This window comes from Lampetra fluviatilis, chromosome 34 (genome assembly GCF_964198595.1).
Source record: "Lampetra fluviatilis chromosome 34, kcLamFluv1.1, whole genome shotgun sequence".
In the NCBI taxonomy this organism is placed as follows: domain Eukaryota; kingdom Metazoa; phylum Chordata; class Hyperoartia; order Petromyzontiformes; family Petromyzontidae; genus Lampetra; species Lampetra fluviatilis.
In genome coordinates this window covers 6808106-6835051 of record NC_136308.1, presented here as the reverse complement: position 1 = coordinate 6835051, position 26946 = coordinate 6808106, and the positions used below count along the sequence as shown (strand labels likewise).

At 43.7% G+C, this 26946-nt stretch overlaps 1 protein-coding gene across 3 annotated transcripts in view; it reads left to right on the top strand.

Annotated features, from left to right (window-relative positions):
• The window catches only part of LOC144944336 (ERC protein 2-like), a 179866-nt gene that overhangs the window by 124806 nt on the left and 28114 nt on the right, over positions 1 to 26946 (top strand). For 2 of the 3 annotated variants that reach the window (XM_078872428.1, XM_078872427.1), the window contains exons 19-20: positions 1896 to 2009; positions 20851 to 21090. In XM_078872428.1, the coding sequence (XP_078728554.1) occupies positions 1896 to 2009; positions 20851 to 21090 (354 nt within the window). Of the gene's footprint in view, positions 1 to 1895; positions 2010 to 6259; positions 6332 to 20850; positions 21091 to 26946 lie in introns of those variants that run through there. The other variant, XM_078872429.1, reaches the window with a different exon arrangement.

Here is a 26946-nt window from a genome sequence, read left to right as displayed (position 1 = left end):
CTCGGCATGGCTGGCAGACCTTGATATTGGTATTTAGCTCTGCCATACAGAAGAAGAGAAATGCATCGGGTAGCTCGTGCAAAATGTAGAGGACATTTTATTTCCAAAGCATTTAGTGTCATTGTGTTACTTCAAATGGCATACGCTGGAGCAACTCTTGTATTTCTTGTGCGCACATGTTTACGTTTGTAGGTATATATGTGTATAATCATTCTTATTATTATCAAACAGTATCCTTTGCAAGGCTTCTGTTGTTTGCTGTCATTTAGCAGCATTATCATTACCCTTATTGTCACGATAACAATTACTGGAACCACCATTGCTTCCAAAGAATGCTGGCCAAATAAATGGAGGAATGGAAATAGCACCGGGCGCCCGCTTTGTTGCGGTCGGATGTGCTGTCGTGCATTCTTGAGTAATAAAGGGCTTCGGGATACAGTGGATGCATTCAGAGAATAGCGTACGACCCTACAGCACTACAGATAACGCGACAGAGGAGGATGAATCTCTCCAACTCTCCCCGTGTCAGCCTTCTACAGTCCCCAGGGGACTTTTATTCCCCCGAAGCGCAATTCAGACAGGTGGATGTAGAGGATACGTATAGCATTTGAAATAGGGCTCTGCTTTAATAAACGCACATCCGATGCAATTCTCTGGTAAATTTAGCTAAAATACCAACTTTGGTTTCTGGAGGGGGTGCGATTGCTGGTACCCGATATGGAAGGCCAATGTATTTTTTTTTTCTTGAGGCTGTTTCAAAAAGTTTTTAGTAAGTCACTCGCATTATTTTATTGGCAAACGAATGCGGAAAACAAATTAATATTGACGCGGTTGTTTTGCAGGGAAACTGTTTGAACAGAGGCTTTTTGTGAATGTCGGTCTTTATTTGTCACCATTGCAGATGGAGGAGGGGGCCTTGCTGTTTGAATGTCTTTTGGCAGATGCCATGTACCAGATGGTAAAAGGGAAAAAAAAATGAAGAATGAGGCCAACAATGAAATTGCCAACAGCGAGTTGACACAACCATTGTTTAATGTCAATTGCGATTTTTTTTTTGCTGAATAAATGGTGCCAAATTTTGTCGTCTCGTTGCCATGAGCGGCAGATGATCATGATGACGATTGTGGAGGAAAGCAGTTTGATCTTTTTGCTGCTTAAACGATTTATCAAATATTGCTTCATTAAAAGGCAAATAAATCTGTTATGCTTGCAGGGCTGTATCATGCAAAGGTTGTGCACAGTATTGTTTATATATACCTGGGAAGGTTTTTTTTTGTAAAACAAATGTGTAAAAATATTTGCATGATAAGCCCTATTGTATAAAATCATAAGCTCTATTGTTGATTTTTTATTATCATAAATTAATCACAAGGCATTGAAAATTTTGCAGAATTATATTTCGATTTTTTTGTATCTATACATTTAGGTCCTGAAAATGATTTTCGCATATGTCTAAATTCAGCCACGTTGAAATAATGTCTTTTGTAATCTATTTAAATGTATAAGCACTGATAAACATTAATTTGTTAGCATGTGTCCATAAAAGTAATCGCTCACAAAAATACTATTTATATAACAATCTATATAATTTTCCACAATTATTGTCAACATAAAAAAATGTCAATTTACAATTTTTATTATTACTCGCCATCAATTTTGTGGAAGGCTTCAGCTCACTCTAAAATATTGCAAAATCATGAAACCATATCACACAGATGAAAGCAATGGTTTTATTTTCGTTTGAGAAAATGTAAAAAAAAAATGTAAACATGCAAAACAAATTATGAGTGTGAAAATGGTTTTCACAGTATTGTGTTTATTTTTCTGATGGTGGGGCTGTAAGTAGAATTCATCTGTATGCAACACACGTTGCATTGTGGCTTGTCTGATTTCAGACTCAGAACAGAATGAAGCTCATGGCAGATAACTATGAAGACGACCACCATTACCATCGGCACCACCACCCAGGGAAATCTCAAAACACCAACCACAGGCCCTCCCCGGACCAGGTACGCCATGTTGCATTTTATACTGGGCCTCCTCGGCATGTGCCGCCTCCTCTCTGATGTTGCTTTTAGTTATCCTTGCACTCATATTTTCATGTTGCCCTTCGTGGCATGTCGTAAGCTGCAGGATCGTACGCGAGGATATGTTCAGTCAGCAGACCATTCACCCCGCGTCAGAGAATGGCCTCGGAAAGATGACGCCACAGCACTACTTCATAAATAGACGTCTTTGAAAGAATGCTAGAAGCATGTGTATATTTATATATACATAGGCCCTGTAAAGATTGTAATAATCAAGCCATAATGTCGCTTGATTGTCTTATTGCTTGAATAAGCAAAATGTAAGTGATATTTGTTTTTAGGTTTTTTCGGTAAAGTCACGTAGGTAAAACATCAAAATTAATGTGATTTTTTATTTTATTTTATTTTTATAAATTTTGATGTTTTACCTACGTGACTTTACCGAAAAAACCTAAGAATATGATTCCTTGCAGTCACGAAAGCTTCAAATCTAGAAAGATATTTGTTTTGTGTCATTGGTGATTGGGCTGAGACCATTCACTTGCTAACACTTGAAACTGCAGTTTAATCATGGGATTTGAAACCAGGATCTCATCATTGCCAACTCATTTCCATAGTTCCTGAGCCACTTCTCACTGTTACTGTTTTAACGGCAGCAATGAGACTACAAACATGATCCTCGTGAACTCGCGACTAATACAACAAGTTGCATATCACGAGCGATTACATAAATACACGGTACAAATGACAACCAAAATAATTTGAAAAAATATACCTTTCTCAAATCCACAAATTAATTGCATGAAATTCATTTTGAATCCACAACCTATACAGCAAATGTACACTGCGTATTTATGCGCATCCACACGGGAGCATTCCGTTGCAAAACCAGATTGCTCTCACACGAGCATAACTCAATCGCCTGCTTGTATTCAGACATCTCTGATGGCAGAGACGTCTACATGCAATCGTTTCAGTCGCATGCAACCAAGGTGTGGACCAGCCTTCATGGTATTTGATCATAGCTTAGCAAAAGTCATTAACGTTTCTAATGGATAAATAAGGGGGTCAAAGAAGTGTTTGTAACCTAGACCAACCCAGAAACGGACAGCACCAATCAAGTAAAATATGCACAGATTATTGGCTTTCTGGGAATAATTAAATCATTCTTGGGGTTTGAAATTATGTTAAGAAATCCATGTTGTGGCACGATGCTCTTCACGAATGCAGTACGCGTTGTAGTAAATTCCAAAATTGCACTCCGTTCAGTTGTAATGGAGTTTATAGAGGTTGCATGGGAAGCCCGCACGGCATATGTGCCCTGGCTGTTTTTGAATTTATATAGCGTGATGGATTTCAAATTGATGTGCTTTCAAAGGCTCATTGAGTAGGTGCTTATACACTTGTTAACACACGCAAAATTATGTGTTGGGGTTTAGGCTATAAAATCCTCCCATAAGACAAAGAGCGTTTCGTTTTTAACCGACACGGACGAGGTAAGTGTGCGCTCCTTGCCGTAGACTCATCGTGGGGGCTATCCATGCTGTAGCTACTCCACGCGCTGCGCCGCTGCTGCTGCCTTCATGCCCCATTACACAGTGGACAGGGTGGGGCGCTAGGTATTTGTGGGACCCACGAATATGCAGGTGATCTGCAGCAGGATGCCCCGGCACATCTCGGCACACTGGCATATTTGCCTGGGGGGAGGGATGAGAACTCAGTGGATAATTCTTTTGGCGGTGTTTCCTCCCCCCCCCCCCCACCCCACTCGAGTTAACATTTTCGAGCAATGTGGGATTCGCAACGGGCAAAAGGTGATTGGGCCGAAGAGACCAAACGATACTCGTACGTGAGCTCGTGGAGATGTGACGGGCTGTGGCCGTGGGATAGGGTGGGGCGACAATGGGTAGCCCAGTGTGCTGTTGTGCCAGGCGCTGGCTGTTTATTCACGTGGGTATCTGTGTCCGACTGCTCAAGCTATCACATCCCCCCCCCCTCCACATGACCCTCATGGATGTTTGTGCTAAAATGGGGAATATTTGTACATGGCAATGATTTATTTTTTTCATCCCCAATGGTAAACAAAATCATTGCATTGGGTGACATGGGAACATGCTTTATAGTGTCGTAACACGAGGGACGGTGTTTTATGTCGTAATGTGGAGCAGTGTCATAATGAGTCGTTGTATATATATTTTTGTAATGATATTGACAATGCCTTTAAGACGATGTGTGGCTTTTTGACACTGGGGGAATTCTTGTGATTTGACCTGGGTGCACTGGATACCGAGTTTCTCAATTCCATGGTGGTTTTTTCATTCCAAAATCCTGTCTGGGAGCCATAATTATCAGTATTATTATACATTGCATTCATTTTTACGCAGGTTTCCATAATTGCAGTGCTTTGTATATTTTGATTGAATCTTTAACACTGGTATTGTCCTAAATACATATAACATAAGAAAATTACACTATATCTGTCAGAATTTTTAATGTAACTTGTTTTTTATGTTTTGAAGCCAACACATTGATTTTTTTATATATTTCAACATAAATTCAGCGCTCTAAATCAACAATTGCAACTGCACTGCGTCACAGAATGGAGGTGCCATGCATTGTGAAGTCTGTTTCTACGACGTGAACATGTACTGCTTGTGATGGTCAATGGGACTTTTCAAAGGCTCCCCTTGATTTCAGTAACGTGTAACGGTGTCCAGTTTGTTTAACATTGTTCCGACGTGATTTTGTGATCTCTATCACGTCTCTGCAAGCGCACTGACAAGCGTCACTTTGCTAAGTACGTGTGGATATGTCTCGGTACATATGTATTGGTCAATAAAAACAACTATTGCTGAGTGGAAAGAAATGAATTGATGTTTCGCCAAACATAAACACATGGTGTCTATAATCATCCATTATTAAATCATAATTAGGCAGCATTTTGACCTTGGTCAATAAAATATGTCACGCACCCACACTCATCCAAATTTGCAAATATAAAGATGTTATTGCGTGACTATTTTATCGATATTAACCTCCGCAAGTTCAAGTGTATTTTTGTTTAACCACATGGAGAACTCAAGAGACCAGGATAGTTTAATTTGCAAGAGTGGTCTGGGGCATTGGTGGGGGCGTTTAATTCCAATTGAGTAATTTGCGGTGTAATTTTCCAACGTGCCAAATTTGGACCTTGACGCCAGCACACAATGGCCTGCTCTTGTGAATTACGTCATTCGGGTCTTTAACGTCCACTGCGAAGCAGACGGCACATATTATTATTGTAGTAACACCGACAATTGTCTGCAACAGTAGGAGTCTTTATTTCACACAGAGAGACACAGTCTGCAAGGATTCCCTTCACCCCACGCATCCCGAACTCTCTTGCTTCCTCTTTATATATCCCTCAAGTACCGAAGGTTCCTTGGCCTGCTTTCCCTCCAGCCAATCACCTTCCACTTTCTATAACGGATTCCAACCATTCACCCTGTCAATCATCCTCCGTTCCCGCTCTTTGCATTCGTATTTCTCCTCCAATCCCTTCAATTTCCTGCCTCTAACCAATTCCTTTTCAGAGGGCATGTTTTACTCCCTGACTGTCCATGTTATACACGCCGCATCCATAACACCGAGTGAGTATTTCTGGTTGTGATTGAATCACTGCATTATTATGGCTATTACTCGTTGCAGTAATAACCAGGGTCGCTGCTCGATTCGAACCATGAACCTCTGCGGCTATACCGCTGGGCCGCGTCACCACCGAGCTTTACCACCGCAATGCTGGCGACACGGCTCGTGGCAACACACACGAGTCCCAAGTGTTGGCCAACATTTCTGTTGGCGTCGTTTGCATTGCTTCTCTCGTTCCTTGGGCGTGCAAGGAAGAGAGATGGGCCATCGCTCAACATGTCCCCGATTGTCAACATATTCGTCTGTCACAAATATGTTGACGTAAACATTTCAACCACTCGGTTCAAGCTGCCATCTAATTATAATCATTTACTAATGGATGATACCTTTCTTAATAGACACCCTGTACAGTACACACACACACACAACGTCTTGGTAAATTAGATCGAAAACATCAATCCCTTTCTTTTCACCAACAGTGATTTATTTTGTTCTCCCAGTTGTGGGTGCGCGTGTAAATATTGTTTATTGACCGATGTCTGTTTCCTCCTAACTCTGTGGTCTTGTCGTTTGTATTTCCATGCTGCTTTCTCGGACGCCTTTAGGATGACGAGGAGGGCATTTGGGCATAGCTGCTAACACAAGGAGCCAAAGTGCCCATTTTTGTGTTCAGAGGGGTGAGAAATCGGACTTTGTTGGTCATATTCATGTCGTGTCGTGTCGTGTCCATGTCACTTCTGGTGGCGGTGCTGGTGACGCTGGTGGTAATGATAGAACACCGTGTTTCCTGCAGTGAAGGGCTGCCAAACGGGGTGGAGGTGTGGTTTTTCTCAAGCACTTTGACGTGCACTGCACCGGGCAGCGGGTGGTCGAGTTAATGGTGTGGGGGGGATTTCGGCCAACGGCTCCACATCGGCCCTGGCTGTTCCTGCAGGAAACACTGATTGCTGCATGTCGGTGTGGGGTCCTGTTCTATGTGTCACTTTTCCTACTCTGTCTATCTTTTGCCCCCCCCCCCCAGCCGTTATGACCGTGTTGTCCGTCACGCTTCTTTCACGTTGCTCGTGTACTTATTGCGACGTTGGCCTCCCAAGCCCCCCTCCTCCCACCCACCGCCCATGCTCACGAACACTCTTTGCTTGCTCGTCATGCTTGGAGGAGGACGTCACACTTTCCTACGTGTCACGGGACACGGTGGGGAAAGTGCGGCCTTCGTTGAAGAGAGGATGCTAGGCATTGGTGTGTCGTCTGAATTCCCACTGAGTCCCATGCTGGCAAAACCATTGTGTTGTCTGTATGGTCCCATGAACCCATCTGCCCTGCATTTTGACGTTCTTCAATACAAATCCAAAGCATTATTCTTTTAAACAAGCCTGTATGCGGTCTTGCGGAGCTATGCTATGTTGAGATTGAAAAAAAACAATTCAAATATGTGTGCTTTATATTCATGTTGTACGTTGGAGGATGGAGCTTCATATTTTCTAAGTTTACATTAGTCACTGTCAATAACAGAATGGAATGTGCAATAAATAAAGGAATGATAATACTATCGTGGATGGAAGAAAGAAAAAGAAAACCCTCATCTTGTTGCAACTTATGAAAGAAATGCCAAAGCTTTAAACAATGTCCCGTGAAGTTTTAAGTCGGCCACAATTCCAGGAGGGGAAGGGGTGCGTGGGCCCATAAACGGTACGAGTTAAGAGATGATGGGCAGCCCACAAGTGCCGCTTACCTGCAAATGCAGCGTCCACCGTGGGACTTAAAGTTTTTAAAATAAACATTGACGTTGTAAAATGAAGCCATATGAAGGCCTGTTTCTTGTCAGCGTGCCTGACTGTGGGGGTAATGCTTTCACCTTGGGCTTGTCGCTCCGTCAGAACCAGGGGTTACTTGTCTAGAAAAAAAAAACGCTCGTCATTTTTACCGAGACACAACATAACGCGAAGAGAGTGGTTGCGAGACAGGAAAAAAAAGCCCTCTAAATTTTTTATTGCTCGTGTTTTGAAATAATTCATTTCCTGACTCACTTTTAATTACTGAAAAACATCGCTGATGTTGGCTACCATTTTTCAATAGGCACTTAATTGATGTTGTGCGCTTTCGACACAGGATGTTGGAAATGCCACAACAATTAGGACGCTATGTGTTGTGTATAAGATGAGACTTCATCTCCATTGACCCAATGCTATTTCTTTTTTTTCTTTCTTTCTTGTAGACAGAAGTACATGGCCAATGCCGTGAAGGGCATTCGGTAAACACACGTGGGAATAAAAAATAAAGCACGTCCCTCTGGGCTTGATGGCCTTTCTTATCTGATCATAGCTATTGTCGCTACATTACTGGCATCGGAAATTCTGGTTAAGTTTAGTTTTCACCATTTTAATAAATTCTCATAATGGGTTTCGCACATTCCAGTTAAGGCATATATTGGCGCTGGGCCAACTGCAAACTTAGATTTGTGGTGCTCAGCTTTGGGCCCCAACCTCCATACCCTTTGAAGCATTGGGGCAGTACCCAATCAGTGCTGGTATAATGAGTGTGGCACATTTACAAAGGGCTTTCATTCATTTCAGTAAAATAAAGTTATTTCCTGGGTGTACTCGGGGACATAATGGAACTCTGTGTGGAGCAAAGGTCACGATTGAGTGAAATCCACATCGAAGGGTATCCGTTGATTGGCGACGAATTTAAAAGAAAATGTGTTGAATGAAAAACAGTCTCACCCATTGTGATATCTGGTAATGATCTTAAAATTCGCCAAAACGAGGATGATATGCTGACTTTTTTTATTTCAAAGCATAACACGAGTTACGCAACAACATAAAACCCTCGTGTAAAGTGTGACCGCATCTGTCATTATTAGGGAAACCAGGAGAAGTGCGTCAGGTCGATGCAATGCATTTTTTTTATCAAATCGAAGGAAGCATTTTGTACCTGGTGATGCGCCGTGAAGCCCAAAAGATGTGATACGAATGGATTCGGTCTCATTTTACAACGGCCCTCTGCCTTTTTAAAGGACCAGCGTGTGCCGATTGCAAGAATGGGTGTGTCGAGCCACCCGGTATGCTTGACCATTTCCAATGTGATGCCAGAAGGATTAGAGCGTTTGCTGCGGCGAGGATTAGGATTGGGTTCCCCCTGCTATTTTAGTGCCGCGGCGCTTGTTAAACCTCCGCAACAGAAAAAGCGCCGAGGTCTGCTGGCACCGCGGAAGGTGGCTTCTCAAACCGGGGGGAGACCCGCGTGAGCGACCGGCACGTCACGTGCTTGAACGACATCGCCCATCTCACGGCACAGGGTATCGGTGCGAAAGAGCAAAACTGCGTAGGGAAACGGTCCGGGAAAAATAAAATTAACCAGTCGTGATGTTTTTATGGCGGGGCAATCTTAGCGGTGATGGACGGTCTTTGGAAGAGCCAGCGGTATGCATCGAGATGCACATTTGCCCAATGTGTGCCAAGGAATGCATTGTCTAGACTGGCCCATAAGGTTTTCAAGTCAGTGATTAAGCGAAGGGGGGTGGTTTTTTATGTATTTCTTTAGGAAATTGTCGCACCGTAAAACAAAAAGAAATGAAATCCCAGTACTTTGTGTTGGAGTAAAACAAAATTTTCCAATAGCAATATAAATTAAACCATACCAATGGAGGTCTTTGTGAATGTTGCCCAAATGTAGGACTTTACTATTGTTATAAACAACAGAATTGCTTAACTTATTTTTTAAATAAATGTTCAAGTAAATACTTTGTCAATATAATTTTTTTTCCAATACTATGGTTGCTGCTTGGGTTCACAATATAACCTACAAATGTTTTTACCTTATTTGAAGGAGAAATATGACCATTACGGCAAAACCGTAGTGTCTTCTATTAAATGAATGGCTTCACTCTACAATCAAGGGCTTTCTATTTCCCATGGTGCGTATGGGGGTTCTTTATACACACCATACATATATACATATGCAACATTTGTAAGAAAACATTTTTCATAATGATGTGTAAAAATAAGATAAAAATCCATGCCAAGCTACAGTCTTATCTTTGAGACCTAACGTACATTATGGAATATGTTACACAGACTTTAGGATTCGGTGCAAGTGATTCGATCGTAGCAAATAAATACGGAGTGGAGATATGGCCACGGTTGATCAACACATTGTGCAACATGCCCAGCGAACCCGAGTTTGATTGGCAGCCATGGCTAATATTAGTGGCGAAGTGATATTTTAACATGCTCCGCCCCCCACCCCACCCCTGCCCTTCACCAACACCAAACCACACTGACCAGTTTGAAGTATGGCCAAAACAACCTCAATGACTGACACGGCACGGGAGGCCTTCATCCAGCAGTGGCTTGATATAAAGAGCTGAGATTTATTATGATATTTATTACTAAGTGATAAATGTGACTCCGTGCTTCCAATAACTCATTCTCAAACCATTTTTACACTCAATATATACTTCAAATATTGTTTGCGCACATATATATAGCTTTAAAGTATCATGTCCTTGTTTTTTTAATACATAAAAAACCATTAACTTATCGCTTTCTCGCGTAACATTTTAAAGTACTCGTTTTTTTCATCCTATTTCGAAGCTGCTTTGTGGCGTGCGTAAATGTAAACACTGTCTTCTTAGGTCTTGTGTTAACTGATGCATGTGTGTGCTTTGTTTCTATAGTTTTATATTCTAATTTTTCTGCGTGCAGGTATAAAAGCAGTGCAAACACAAATATGTTTTCATCTTTCAGCATAAAACGTAAAACAGCTTTTGGCATCCATCAGGAAAATTGTGTCCAATGAAAACAAACATGTATTTCCTCTCGTTTCTTTCACATCTTAAATAGACCTGCTAATGACTTTGTAAACCATAGAGCTTTCAGTTATTTTGGCGATAATTACACCAGAATTTTTTCATTCAGTAATTTTGCGACAATCCAAATCAAATCGCCACATTTTTTGACAGTTATCTGCTTGGGTATAAATTGTGGACGGTTTTTTCAAGATAACTCAATGATTAACGCAAGTCTGAGTTCTGAATACCAAAAACCCAATCTGACTTTCTGTGCTGTATCTGCACCAAACACAGGAGTTGGAAAGCAAAGTAGCAACATATCTCACGAGCCATCTGCGCTGCCAAAGCTGCCCTTTAGGAATGTATGGGATTGAAATGTGGTCTTAAATTTCATGTGTTTTTGACCAGTTGTCACAATATCGGCATTTGAATCGCGCCGTGTTTGCAGGACTGATCGCTTAAGAGCACACGGGTGTAAAAAGGTTTTTGCGGAGTAACAGTCTTTGCTTTTCACTGCTCTTTGATTGATCGGTCAACTTGTTGTCCTAAGTTTTTATCGTACTTACATATTCCTTTGAAGTTGAACATTGTAAGTCACACGCCAAAGTGCAGAATTTAGATATAAGTGTGCGTGCTTATTGAATATGCTGTTTTTTAATCCTTGAGATCAACGCTCCGATGACTTTGTTTCAGTGCAATATGTGAACTCTGGCTCGGGCGTATGACAGAGGAGAGAGAGCCCATTTTAGGCCGAGTTTGCGGGTGGCTTTTGGCAAATCATTTCACATCAAAGCCCCCACTTGAAAGGTTATGGAAATGGCAGAGCCTCTGGGAGGTTATTAATTGAGAGAAAAGAAGATTGCCAAAGGCCATTCAAGGGGCTCTTGGCTCGAGAGAGGCTCAGTGCGACAATTGTGAGGTCACCCTGCATTGGAGTAATTGAGACGGGAAAGCCTGCAGGGCCACACACGCCCGCGAGTCCCCATCCCATTCATCGCCAGGATAGACTCAAAAGGGCAGTGCCTAACGTGCGCTTGACGCTCACCATGGGCGCAGGGAGGGAAGGGGGGGGGTAAGCGAACGCAGAACCTCGCAGTGTTTAAAACAATGCGGATGAAGTCAACGTTAGGAGAAGACCTACATATTTCACATGTGGCATTTCAGAGCCGGGTGTACGAAACACAAGCACAAGTTCACCCTCTCACCCCTCTCAACCCCGTCGCTCCCCCTTCCCCTGCTCCTTTCCCCCCCCACCTCCCCAAGCCCTACCGCACCTTTTCCCCACCACCATCACCAATACCCTCCTCACTTTTCCTGCTCAAATACGAGTCCATCAAAGCTACATAAGCCGTAGGCAGTGACCCGTTGGTTGAGCAGCTCGGCCAAACCTCTGGTTCTCATGTCTGAACATAATAGTCGGACATTACAAGCGACGTGTTCTGGACTCAATTAACATCTTGCGGTCGTTACGCCAGAAAGAAAGTCCAATAAATAAATGGTGTGTGTGTACTTTTTTTTACTGCTTAGCAGGCCAATTAAATTTTGCAATTGTAAAACGTACAACTTTTTTGAACTTGTACTAGAGAGCCCTTGTAACAAAAAAAGAATCCCGTTTAACACAAAAACGCCTACATATGTTCCCAGCTGCACTGCATTCCAGACATGGCAATTACATGCGAGAAGCACCTCCAGAAAACCAGTTCCACTCTTAGCACACGACAGCGTTTTCTCTCGCAGAACGCTTAACGCAATTTAGGCTTACGCATCATTTTTTACTTTGCTATTTTATCGTCGTAATGAATGTACGGTGCTTTTTAGAATCCACTGCCGGATTAATCTCCATGCGCATGTCTGCCATAGAGTTTGTTTGATTTGATCGAAACTTCACCATGCTGGTCAGTGTGGGATTAGTCAGAAATTGCTTTCTCCTCAGGACCAGTTCACATTTCACTTGCCGTTGATTATTGGCAATGTCCCAGAGTCAAAGCTGTCAGGTTCATCATGCGGAGGGCTAACCACTGCGGCACCACTCCACACTTAACCTAAGAATGTGTATGTTTAGTTTTTTTCGGTAAAGTCACGTAGGTAAAGCATTAAAATTAATATAAAATAAAATAAAAATCACGACGTTTCGGAGGCAACACAAGCTTCCGTCTTCAGGTGGATTTTTATTTTACTTTTTATTAATTTAATTTTTTTACCTACGTGACTTTACCGGAAAAAAAACTAAGAATATGAATCCTTGCAGTCACGAAAGCTACAAATCTAGAATTATATATACACACTCACGCATTAATTTACTACTAATTATCGAGTACTACTTCATTAAACGTTCACTTAAAATGGCAGGTAAACAAATAATAACAGTTCATAATAAAGGTTTTTGGGTTAGATCGCGTTATTTATAAATGTGTCGTAACCCTCCACCACCCGACACGGCCAAACAGTAAAAAATGTGTCACGTTGATAAAAGACAAATAGTTCACTACTTTAGCCCACTGGTGTGTTGAATCCACAGCATTTGCAATTGTAAATTGTAAATGCTGTGGATTCACTGGGCTATTTGTCTTTTGTCAACGTGACACTTTTTTTACTGATTGGCCGTGTCGGGTGGTGGAGGGTTACGACACATTTATAAATAACGCGATCTAACCCAAAAACCTTTATTATGAATAATATTGGTCGCGAAAGCCTACTACGTGTTAAACTAAATAATAACAGCTTTGCCTTTTATTGTCACTGAAAGGAAAGAAAAGTCTCGACATTTTTCCTGACGGGCTTTCTTCATGAAAGTGGTATTTAACACCTTTATCATCATTATGATGATATAACCCATTGTGGAATTTACCACAATGCAGTTGTAGCGGCCTGCTATAACATTATGGTGCAATAACGCCAGTAACAGAATGCGCTTGTTCCGTGCCATCGGCGAACTTGGGCGAGTTACGTTTTTTCCGTTGTGCAGCGTGCGGTGCGTGACTTAGAAATTGTAGCCGACTTACCTAATGCCAGGCCTTGATTGTTGCGATACGAACTCTGAAGCTGATTTTTTTTTTCATCCAAACCGTACGCTAAAGCTTCGTTTCATAAATCACTTGCGTGGCTTTTTCTGAAGGAAGAAAAAAATGAGCGTGTTTATTTTGGAGTCCTTTTCAAGCCGAAAAGGCCTGTTCATTTGTTCCCATAGTCGTGTTGCTCTCGCATCGCCCTCATTGTAAATTGTTGCCATACCCGCGCGGAACCCCCCCCCCCCCCCCCCCCCCGGAATGATTCACGTTGTTTCGACGGAGTCGTGCCGCTGGTTTTCAGGATTCGCCGCAGTACGAAGATTTGTCGTACGACACAGCGGGCCACGATAATCGTCCCGTTGTGCAAAATATCGTCTTTATATCGACAAATTTGAGTGAACAAACACGATAACTGAAAATAGCTATACTGCCCATTAAACAGACGAGTTTTCATGCCTCACAAGTCTAAGTAACGAAGTAAGCCTGGACTATAGTGTTTAGTTCGATTTTTTTTTTATGGAACTTGGCAGCATTATAAGTATTATAGATTGTAAAGTTGCAATTGTTTGTAAAACTTATGAAAGGCTCATGCCACATGATCTATAGTATAGTAGATCTATAGTTGAAAAGCTAAAGAAAAATACTTTTCTTGGAAAAAGAGCTTCACATAACAACAATAAAAAATACAAAATATGATTCCAAAATATTTGGAAACTGGTTGGGGGGTAATTTTTATGTATATAATATTTTTAAAATGTATATCAATCATTGTGAAACATCGCTGAATTATGAAAAAGATTAACTGGCGATGTGGCTATGGGTTAGGATTGCATTTCACCCCTGAACCCATAGATTATCCCTTAACCAAACACCAGCGTTCATTTTAGAGATTCTTAGCAGACCAACAGGCTTGTCCTACAGAAGTTACAAATGTGTTATCTAATCGCCCGAGGCACATCGCAGTGATTGGTATCACTGCTTCGTGGTGTTATGTTTGTGGGATGTGAGAATCTATATTTGGAGCATCCAGCTCATTATGGATGTGCCTAGTAATTCGGTAAACCTGAAGTCTCATTGCCTAACTGCTTCTTTTAAATGTATTAATCCGTAACATATTATCCATTGCAGTTGAGCTAATGGCAGCAGTCCTTTATTTATTTCTTGCGCATATCTGCTTATTTATTTACGAGCCCAATCCTCCGGTTTAAACATTTCACCGGAGCTCGCTTGTGAGTCTTTAGATGTTGCTTACTGCCAAGAAAGGGGCCGTGTCACCGGGTGTGTCATTAGTACGTGCAGAGGGAGATGCCACGCTTTTCCTGATTGCCACAGTAATTGGCACAACCCAGGGTGCGCAAGCACTCATTTGGTCAAAGTGACTTTGATAACACAGATCTCTTGCAGTTTATGACTCCAGTTAAAATAGTTACATGGGGGTGGGAGATAATAACAAAAAATAAAAATCTATGTTTAGGTGACTCGTACAGCTAAAACGTAAGTGTTACGTGACTTCATAGTTCCTGCATGTGCGGTACGGCGGATGTGCGTGGAAATTTAAACTCCCTTGAGGTATTGTGCAATGCGGAATGTGTTCGGACAGATATATTTGACAGGTAAAACAGGCCCGGGGATTCTAAGATGTCTGAGATGAGGCCTGAACAGAAACCAAACGAAAAGATGTGCGTGGCGGGCGCCGCGCGGTGAAATTAAAAACAGGAGGCCTCGTGTGAGACACTCTTGTCTGATAACTCGATACAGACAGGCTGGAAGGAAATTAATTCACTTGAACAAACAATAGCTCCAGATAAAACCGCATCTGTTATTCCCTCGACGCTGCCTTGCGCTGAGACAGGTTTACGGTGCCTCTGGTGTTTTTTGCTACCTCCGGTGTAAATACATGTGTTTGCTGTTAGTTTGGGGGGGGTTGGGCGGAATGGCAAAAATAAAAGATAAAGGTGAATGCCAAATTCATAAACAAGTCCTAATTGATGGAACTGACTGTTTGTACAAAATAATTGCTACGTTCAACACATAACAGCCGAAATTGGGCATTGTACAATCAGATATTAAAAACGGGAAGAAAAAAAAGGTTGAAATGCCAAAAATTCTTGCTTTGAAGTTGTTGTTATATTAATATTTTAAATAAACACAGCACACGCAGTTTCCCAGCGACTGCTGTAATTTTTCGTAATGAGTTTGATGGTATCTCCGGTTTTCTGATCTCAAAGCTGGAATGAAGGTGACGCAGAATATAAAGCATATTTAACGTGCATTTAAAATTCAATCGACATTTATAAATACACACTCTCTCGCACTGCGTATACAATTTATTATATATATAAATGTCATGTTTGGCGGGTAAGCTGCATCTTAACTTGCGGGCACTAGCGAGTTAACGGAGGAAGTTGACCGTTAGAGAATTGTCTTTTTTTATAGTTGTGAAATATAGGGACGCTCTGCGATGTTGCGTTAACGCACACACGTCACAGTTGTCAACAAACTGAGCCCAAATTGGATATACGACTTGAAAGGGGCAAGGCTGCGTGAGCGTCCCAATGCTCGTTCACTTAGAACGCTCCTTTCATGGTTAATATCTTAAATGTGTGCTGCACCTGTGTAGAAGTAAAAAAACCCGACCAAACCACCAGCCAACAAAGTATCTCTCTGTTAAAGCCGTTCGGTACACCTCAAGGATGTGGCGGTATCTCACGCTCTTCGATTGTACGTCCAACTTGGGCCTGATATTGTTGACAACTGTGATGCAATCGCACGTCAGAAAATAGAACCCACGTCGCCTTGCATCTCGCCGCCACTCACATTCGCACAGTTGGTTACGTGCGGTGAGAAATAAATTCAACAAATATACATTCCATGTATGTATGATTCAGAGTATAGCATTCAAAGTGTATATATATACAGAGGTTCGTTCTGAGTTTTCACATAAAATATGTTGGAGTCCATCCATTATCATGTGGCAGCATTTGTTTAAGCAAGCCAACACTTGACCCGTTTTGGCCTTCTGGTTCTCATCAGCACTCAGTCTTGTTAAATAAATGCTGCTTTGTTACCATTCGCAAGAGCACACCATTTAAACTGGGCCCTGTTCAATGCAAAGAGTATAATGTGAGGCCTCACGATTTATGTGGACTCGAATTATGACTCTTAAGTAATATTTGTCATACTTTATTTGTTTTAAGTTTTGCTGTCTGGCTGGCTGGCATATGGGCAGCCAATTGCGCGGTGGTAACGTTACTCCGCAGATGTGCGCGGTGAGCCGGGTTCGTGCGTCAAGCTGACGTCGCCCCACCCAGCCCTCCACCCTGGCCATGTATCTCGTGTAAATACGCGGGCAGTGCTAGTATAATTCAATTACATTTTAATCGGTGTTGATTACATAATATGTATATTTTATGGATTGGAACCACAAGGTCCTTGATAAAGAAAATGGAACAAAAGCTGAGATGTGCACAAAGAAGCATGAAGAAGAGCGCAGGCCTGGATTTACAGCGACAGACAGGAACACAAAAAAACCTAAGAATATGAATAGGAACACATGCATCAAATAACAAATGCAAGTTGAAGAAAAAAAAAGATGGAACAAAGCACTTATTCATCTTTTTGGTTCTTTCGGTAAAGTCACGTAGAAGGGAAATAATAAAAATAAAACATAATAAAATACAATTCTCGCGACGTTTCGGCCACAACGCAAGCAGCCGTCCTCAGGTGAAGAACAGGTCTTTCAGACGCTGTCTTTCCGACAGACCTGTTCTTCACCTGAGGACGGCTGCTTGCGTTGTGGCCGAAACGTCGTGAGAATTGTATTTTATTTTGTTTTATTTTTATTATTTTATTATTTCCCTTCTACGTGACTTTACCGAAAGAACCAAGAAGATTAATCCCTGCAGTCACGGAAGCTTTACATCGAAATTTACGTCTCATTAAGTCAGTTTATTCTATTTAGCTTCTCTGTCTCTCTTGGCCTTTCCTTATCCTTGTTCTAACAAAGCGCCTCGAGAGATGAGTGGAAGGCGCCTTGCAAATAAATGTAAATTATTATTAAGGAGCAGCCAGGGGCAATGACTTGTTCATGCCACTGCTGATGGAAGGGCCTGAACGGGAGAGAGCTCTATAGAGCTCCTTTCGAGGATAATTTAGGCCTACTCTTCTATGCTGCCTTGAAAGAGGTAGGCGAACTCGCACGTACGCGACCTGCCGATCAACTACCTTTAAACATTTTAAACGAACAAGACTAAATAATAATAAAATATACTTTGGTCAATTTGTTTAAACAACATTGAACATTCAAGCCCCATCTCTCACCATTCATTATCTGCCTCGCCTGTAGGTGTTTGTTTTCTGTTGTTTTTGTATCTGTGCTCACACGCCAATGGAGCCAGGGTCACGCTGCACTAAGGTCGCATAGCATTCCTTTTCGCACCTTCTCTGTCACGTCCACCCACCGTGTCCGAGTTTGCGTCAAGTCTCGTAAACGCCGAACAATCGCCAAAATAAAACTCCACCTTCAGGCCCATTCAGCTTTACATCTGTTGGATCACATTAAGGGACTTTTTAAATGTTTTCTTGCTTATATTCCACCCTGGTTGCAACAACAAAAAAATCCAAGTAGAATAACAGAAAGTGGTTAAGCATTTCCATCTCTGAACCGTGAGCGCACTGGAGCCAAAACAATGTTCTTGCAATAAAGTTTGTGGGAATATGAAAACATTTTCCATATTTGTATGAGAGCTGCCCATCAGATAGCGTCTTGGACAGTAGCAAGCGGCAGATTCCGAAGCCTGATGTTGGCGCACTTTCCTGGCTGGTGCAAACTTCATATGGCATGTTTTTCCAAAACGACGTTTGCAGGCCGGAGAAATCCACAAGCTGCGTTGGCCCTTGCGGTCTCGGCACTAACACAATGCATCGTTTGTTCCATCCGTGTCCCTGAACTCAATTAAAGTTGTTTCCTAAATAAAGAAAGCGAGCAAGACTTTTTGGTGCAATGTTTGAGAAAAGGTCGTTATCGTGAGAGCGAACGTAGGCGCTCTCCACTCCGCTGAGGTGGTCACGTCTGGAAAGAAGGCACGTGTAAACAAGTCGCTCTTTGGTGCAATGGAGACATATGTTCGTGCGTACCAAAGGGCCACATCGAACTGAAAGCTCGAGTATTAAATCAGAAGTGTCGCCTCCGATGTATTTAATACAACGACAAGGGGGAATGAGTTTGCATAGGATATCTTCTTGGCGGGATGGGACATAGCAACAATCTCCTGCTGGTTTAATGAGACCAGCACGGAGATCGTAGCGTGATTCGATTTAATTGGCCAATTCCTCGCACTTAACTGAAGCCCCGTGTCTGCGATGAAGTTTGATGTCTCAATAAAAGTGCAGCGCTCGCTGAGCTCCAGACCCCGACCTGAAGAATAATGAAGCTTTTGTTGACCTAGAATCAATGCCGTAACTCTTCCTTTGGCGGGAACGTGGCATTTGTGCTCTTGCACGAGGCCTCCTGTCGATGGGCTCTTAAATTCCAGCACGCCGCTTGCAAAACTGCAAATTTAGACTTTTAAGGATAAAAAAAAAATTGGTGTGTTCAGATTTTGGGTTATGCAGAGGTTTAACCCCTGGATGATTCCCCTTTTCCTTTGAAATGAGACAATGCCACGGAAATTCCCAAATTCGCGAAGGCATGGTGTCATTATAAAAGGCAATTGGAATGTTAAACATCAAGAACTGCTTTGATATCTGGATTTAAAGTTTTCGTGACTGCAGGGATTCATCTTCTTGGTTCTTTCGGTAAAGTCACGTAGAATGGAAATAATAAAATAAGAAAAATAAAACATAATAAAATAATTATCACGACGTTTCGGCCACAACGCAAGCAGCCGCCCTCAGGTGAAGAACAGGTCTGTCTTCTGTTCTGTCGAGAAGACAAACCTGTTCTTCACCTGAGGACGGCTGAAACGTCGTGAGAATTATTTTATTATTTCCATTCTACGTGACTTTACCGAAAGAACCAAGAAGATGCTTTGATATCGTAGAAACAATTGCTGAACACGTTTACTTTTATTCTGGAATTTTCTGCAACTAAAACCTGATTTATTTTACCTTTGTATATTAGTCAGGATAGGTTTATCAATTCATCTTCGAATGGAAATCTTTTCACATTATGCTTTCAGAAATTTCAGTTTTTCCGACCAACTGCATAATCAGTTCTGTTTGTGACGAAAGGTCGCAGTTTCCCCTCTGCCCTGGCTAGCGGCAATTGCCACGAACGTTTTAATTCCATACGTACAAATGTTTAATTTAAGTTAATTCTGTTTAACCAGGTGGGAATTCATGAAACTAAGATGAGTCTCATTTGCAAGAATGACCTGGGGCATTAGTCTACCAAGTGAGGAGCAATGATGATTCCTATTTATATTCCCGAAATGAGTAATTTGCAGGTTATTAGAAATTTGGCCAATTTTGACCATGACGCTGCTTTACTCTTTCGAATTGCGCCAGTGGATCTTTAACGTCCACTGGGAGCAGACGGCACGTAGTATTATTATCATCGTTGTCACAAGCGCACTAATAATCGGGGCGGCCACTGGTTTGAACCGTGAACCTCCGCAGCAAATGGTGAACGTGCTTCAACTGGACCGCCTCGCCGCAAATGTATTATGAGCCATTTGTTAAGGACCGTGTCAAATATTTTCAGCATGAGGAAAATGGCTCTTTTTTTTTTTTCATGTGCACCCATACAATGTTATCCCACATACGTTCGATACAATGTAGATTTACACAGGGTTTGAATGCAATTGTATCTCAAGACACTGTATAGACACGGTGGGCATATTCATTTTCTCGAGGGAGATGGTCGGTCATCGGCGGAAGAGGAGAGGAAAATTGAGCCTGGACTTGGGCAGGGAGTCAACAGCACGAGTGTCTGAGGGAAGGGAGTTTCAGACCGGGGGTAGCGGAGGTGAATGAGCGACGTCCCACTGAGCGAACGTTGCCTGGCAGCTTCCAACAAGAATCCACGGTGGCTGGAGCGCTGAGTGATGCGCCAAGGAGAGTGAGATGAGAGAGAGGTAGGAGAGTGTGAAGGGGACTACAGTGAGGTTAGGGGGAAGAGGTCGAACTGCGGTTAGGAGAGTAGACTACGAATAGAGGGGAGAGGTAGGAGATCGCGCGAAGGGAAGTAACGTGTGAGATTAGAGTGGAGCGAGACGTGGGCAGGGCCAAGTTTGTGGAGGATCTTGAAGATGCTGAGTGCCATCTTCAAATTGACCTGGGTCTTGCATGCGGGTTGAGAGCCCTGCAACTGGCAACATGAAACAAAGTCACTGCTGCCCCCCCCCCCTTCCCGCCTCCTCTCCTCGCTCTGTTCACGTTCTCTGTGTGTGTCCAGATGATTGAGTCACTGCTGGAGGTGCGCACCAACCGGGGCCGGCTGATGCTCTACATCGAGCACCTCACCGAGCTGTGCCGCGAGCGTGACGGCGCCATCCTCGAGGGCTTTCCAGCGCTGCCGGGCGTGGGCAGCACAGGCGACGGGGGCAACGGGGAAACGAGGGCTCAAGAGGGCGAGGAGGAAGACGGAGACGGGGTCGTCACGGAGGAGAGGCTGCGGGCGCTTTCTCCTGACGAGGTGACGCTCCGAGCGTTGCGCTCGAAGCACAGCACATTTTGTTTTTTGTTTGACCAGGTAAGGCCCACTGAGCTATGTAAAGTCTTAATCAGAAGCGACCTGGCCACACATGATGGCTCAACAATGTGGCTCATCACGTGCAAATTAATAGCAGCCAAATAACCTAAATGCACGTTTATAAATTAGTTTGAGCAGTTCTGAGGTGCGCAAATGAACCGGGGCGTGTGCTTCGTGGGAAGATGCAAAACATCTCTCGCAGCACCAGAGGGGAGAGATGTGTTCAAAATCCATTGTCTTGAGTGGGGTATTTTTTGCGCGCAAAACTCGAGCTTGTAATGTCCCGCGAAGACTTTCCCGTTTCCTGGCGCAGCGAGCTTTTACCGATGATCTGTGAATAAGAGCGTCGCATCTCATCGGATTCCTCGTGTCTGAACGAAGATTCCGATTCTGAGCTCAAACAAAAAGAGGACGATCCTGGGAAAATCAGGACAGGTGGCCAACCAACTGCAGTCGTTTGGGGAGTCTCTGCTGCAGGGCTGTCTGTTGGCATCGTTTCATTTGCCTTTGTGTTTCGACGTTCCTTTGGCCTTTCATTCGGGTTAATGTTTATCCTTGAGTAAGGGTCTCTGGTTAGCGTCGCCGCAATAAACGCTAAAAAAACCACCCACGCAGTGACATTAATAGGGGCAAGGGGAGTATATTCCTTACCGTATCGGAAGATTAGACACAAGTGTTCTGATCTCTTGGCCGCCGCCGCACACGCTCGTATTATAACCAGTGTGCCCACAACGTCTCAAAAAGCACTATGATTGCAGTAAAATAAACAATCGCATCCCGGTTAGGATTTGTTTAAAGACCGCAGGCACATACAGTGAGCCGAGGCAAACATTTACTCGTGCCTGGGTAAAGCTGACCCCCCCCCCGCCGCCGTGTTGAATGTGGGCTCTGAAGTGGCGTTTTCTACAAGGGGCCTCAAAAGCCCCCTTCCCCCCCCCCTTGCCCTAGCCTAGCCCCAAACAGGTGCGGCGACGAGGCGGCATTCCTGTGACGGGAGAGCGGCGGGGAGAGGGACTTATCACAGGGGACGAGTGCAGGCCGTTCACTCAGTCGCTAATTAATGAGGCAGCATTCCACGTGGAAAACGGCACCCGGGAAGTGGAGGGGGGGGGAAACGCGCTCGGCGTGCGGCGGCAAACGGAGGCGCATGGTGCGCGTTATGTCACAATTGTGTTGGCGGAGTGGGCGCGTGTGCACGTTTTGTTTGTGCGCGCGCCCGTGTGTGCGTTTGGGTGTTTGTGCGTGTGCTCGCCTCGGCGGCGGCGCGGTGCCAGAAGTTACTTATTGTTAAATCGCACACCATGGGGCGAAGGTAATGCCATGCGGGCTGATCTGCAGATACTAATTTGTGGCGTGTGGGTGGGTCACCTGTCAATTGCGGTTTGATATCTGATGCAGATAAAGGCCAGCCGGAGATAGACGGCACGGATAATGGCACACGGAGGAGCCTGGGAACTCGCCCGTTCCTAACTGCCTCGTACAGACGTCGCATTTGTTTTTTGGGGGGCTTTGCGCTCGTAAATGGGGGTGTAATTACATAATTGCGAAGAATTTAATGAAGCCCTCACCATCCTGTGGAAGGACAGGGCTTTCCCCTGGTAATTGTTTCAGATAAACTGCTGGGCCCATTGTGATGAATCGCTTTCGGCAAGGTTTATTGCACGTGTTAGGGTGAACGGTTGTCTACACTATAAAGCACGGCAGGTTGTCCGCATTATAACCCACTTCCCTCCAATGCTCCAAATACATTGCAGATATATGAATTAGACCCATTATATTTCATGCAAACCAATGCTACTGAAGTTGCAGAGTTTTGATACTGCAATCTCGGAAAGCAGTTTTTTTTTTGGGGGGGGGGCTTTTCAAAGTAATTTCAATGCATTTCCAAGTTTAGACAACACATTTATTTAAAACAAACCTGCCAAATAGTGGCAAATCTGGGTAGAATGACAAATCGTTTTTAAGACTTAACAGTTCCCCCAGCCCGGTCCCCAAGTTAACACGTTCCACGGGCACACACTAAGTGGGCCCTCTGCCTCTCGTCAATTTTTCTCCTTCCACTCGGGAATTTATTATGTAATGTCAACAAAGCGCGCGGGCCGGTTAACGCCGCGCGAAGGTTTGGCGAACGTTAAACAGCAGGACGCTTGCGAGGCATGCCTGCGCAGATGTCGTCGGTGAGCCAAGGATGGCCGACGCAGCGGCCGATTAAAAGGACTTTGCAATTAGCCTCCGCACTGGCGACGGAGCTGAAGGGTCTTTGGGTTTACACGCAGTCTCTTAACGGTACAGACAATACCAGCCAGCCAAGATAAATTGTTTACAGCTGGGGATTGTGTAATCCCGGCTCAGCGAGGGCTAGCGCACGTGTGTGTGTGTGCGCGCGTGCGCGTGCTTGCAGTGTTGTGGCTGGTCACTCAGCTCTCACAATGCACAGAGCGGCTCTTCAGCTGTTGAATACAACTCGCAACAATTAATCACTGGGGCTTATCACGTTCTCGGAAGGGATTGAATTGTTGTAAATTGCCTTCAGTGCCACCGCTTCTCGTCCCCCTCCTACACTCACCGCTTGGGCCCTCTCTCCCTCGCTTCACACTGTGGCGATTGGTTTTTTAATAAACCTGGGGCTTGTCAGAAAAAAATGCACGACTTAATTTGCAGATTGATATTTTTTGTTTATTTCACTGACAAGGTGATACATTTTACGACGTAAAAATACATATCTATTTTCAAGCTGTTTGTGGGCGTAGGTGTATTGTGGTATGTGTATGTCAAATTATTTCTCACTTTAATATGTTTGGCCTCTCTTCCCAATTACGCCTACATTTAATCCAATTAGTTTTTGAGGCTATCTAAAACGGAGGTGTGTGGTGGCTGTGGTGGCTGTGGTGGTAGTGGCAGAGTGGTTACTGCATTATGCTATGAACCTCGTCTGGAGTGTGAGTGACAGTTATAGTGAAGTATGGTCAGACAACTCCAGTGGCTGACACTTCATGGAGAGGGCTTCATCCAGCAATGGGTTCGTTATTGGTTGTGAATTAGCACGGTTGGCTACGTACGTTGCGAAAGAAATTCAACGTACATATAAACATTCTTTTTTAATAATTATTTTGGCCAAAACAAGAGAAAAAAATGTATGTTGTAGTGCTGTGGTAATCATTACTTTTGAAACATCACACATTTTTTTAATAAATGCAAATATAAATAAAACATTTTCATGATTATATTTGTTCACGAGAGGTCACAATGTGCAATGGACATATGCACTGGTGACCTTGGAAGCCACTGGGTTCTCACAACAGAAATCAGCGAGAACACGGTATCAGTGATATGATCCTAACTGGGATCACAGCTCACAACACAGCTCTGCCTTATGGGTATTTGAGATTTCGACCACTGCTTTAACTTGATAATTGTATCCATTTTATATCTGACCAGTTATGGGAACGTTGAATCACTGATTTGGCTGAGGAGGAATTGAGAAGCTTTCTTTTACTTTACTGTAAAGCCATATTCGCCTCTGAACTGTTACCACTGCAGTACAAGGCGTGAGTTCAGCTGATATTGGAAGACTTGGGACACGTCTGAGGTAGAGTTCTGAGTTCCTACCAGACATTGATTAATATAATTCAATTGAATGTAGTTTCATTTTTTGTCGATCCTGTGCTCACTGATTCAATCCAACCATTATTTTATATTGCTACTACCATGGTTTTTGTTCTTACGTGAACGTCATGCGTTGGCATCTCCACTTATATTTCGATTTAAAGCTTTCGTGACTGCAGGAATTCATATTCTTGGTTCTTTCGGTAAATTCACGTAGAAGGGAAATAATAAAATAATAAAAATGAAACTATTTAATTCTCACGACGTTTCGATTGCAACACAAGCAATCGTCATCAGGTGTGAAAACCACAGCAGGAAAATTTTCTTGACTTTACCGAAAGGACCAAGAATATGTCCACTTATCTCAAGGACTTTTCGAACCACGTCTGACTGTTTCCTCTCGTCCGCCATGTTTTTTGCCATGTTGCAAGATGCAAAACTTCTACTTCTCATTTGACTTGGGAATTTTTGCTCATCCCTTTTTCCAAGTTCACCTACCCTTTCTCATGTCAAAGAATTACCAATAACGTCTTGAATGCTGCAATGTTGATATTGTTCCAAGTCCCCTGCTTTGGAACTCCATCCCATTGTCTCTCATCCGAAGTTGCTGTGAATGGAGAAAGAAGGTAAAGGGGCAGCCCTGCATTTTGCTTGACCACACCACTGCTGGCAGAAGGAGCTCTAGAGAGCCCCTTTCGAGGCTATTTTGGCCTAATCTTCCACACTGGTCGCCTCCGATTAGCACGTTTGGCTACCCACAGTGAGAAAAATAAATTAAATATACATACAGACATGTTGGAAAAGGCAGGAGTACTTACACTTTACCCCATCACACGCAACCTGCCGATCGACTTAACTGTGGTGCACTCATTTACACTGCTGGAAGATTGAACCTACAGCCCCTGGATTGCAATTCCAGTGCGCTAACCATTACATCACGGCAACATCCCTAGACCCTTATAACCTTGTTCAATTCCAGAAACGTGTTAGTCATTATATTGTTGTACTATCAATAGCGCTCGCCGTTGCTGGCCGCTTTGCATTGTAGACTTCTGGGCCTGTGCTCAGCAACTTCGATGTTAAAAAAAATCCTAACAAAGCCCTCTCAAGGCTGCAGTTTAGCAGCTGCGGGGAAGAAACACGCTCGCCTGGTAGGTGCGCGGACAGACGTGCGGAGTTCAAGGCAGGTTCCGCAAGTGTCACGGGCAATTTCAGACAACGCCTGCCCACAAACCCAACACGGGCGGCTGAAGATATCACTCCCCCTCCCACCCCCCCCCCACTCCCTGTCGAAGTGCAAAGCTTTGCCGCATCCCCCATGGAGCCCGGATCTCACCCTCTCAGATTTCCACCTCGCTCTCCCCGATGAAGGAGGCACGGCCCAGACGGGACCGCTGCCCGAGTGACAATGCAGTGAAGGATGGTGGCTGTGCATGGCGTGCAGCGGCCCAAATAATTCCACACGGGAGGCGTCCGCACGCTCTGTCTCGCTTTGGGGAAGGGGAGGGGGGGGGTGCCTCTTTAGTGCGGCCAGGAGGCTACGTGGGAAAGGTGCTGACTGTTCTGTCTGTCTATCTCCGATGTAATTGATGCTCACGCGCTTAGTTCGCGCGTGCATTTGATCGTTAATTTATGGCGCTCTCAAAGTGCTCGTGTGTTCCCGTGCTGGAATTAGTCATTTGGTGGTGATAATGTCTGTTGGTGGACCAATTCTACATTACCATATCAGGAAGAAGTCACGGGATGATAATTCAATATTACCCACCGTCTCCTTCTTAAATGCAAACAGGAAAATTACTCACTGGCTTTTGTCCTGTTTCTTTACATAAATATGAAATTGTGGGAGGTGGAGTGGTGGCGTAGTGGTATCTGCACCGGTTCTGTGACACCCTTAATCAAGCAGTGGATTGACAGCTGTCTATTAATGTATGAAGATTTAGTAATTATATTGAAGCCGAAGAAAATCCTCCCCATTTAGTCTCAAAGACAGGCATACATCACACGTTCTTGTACAGAACACCCACACGCGTGGTTACGTACGCCCGCATGCAAACGCTCGCCGCATAGGCGTTTACGATGCGGCGCCACGGTGGCGAGATGTTATCTCCCTCGCCTGGTATGCAAGAGGTCGTGGGTTCGATCCCGACCCTGGCGCCTGTGTATTTGGAGTTTGCATGTTCTCCTTGTGGTCGC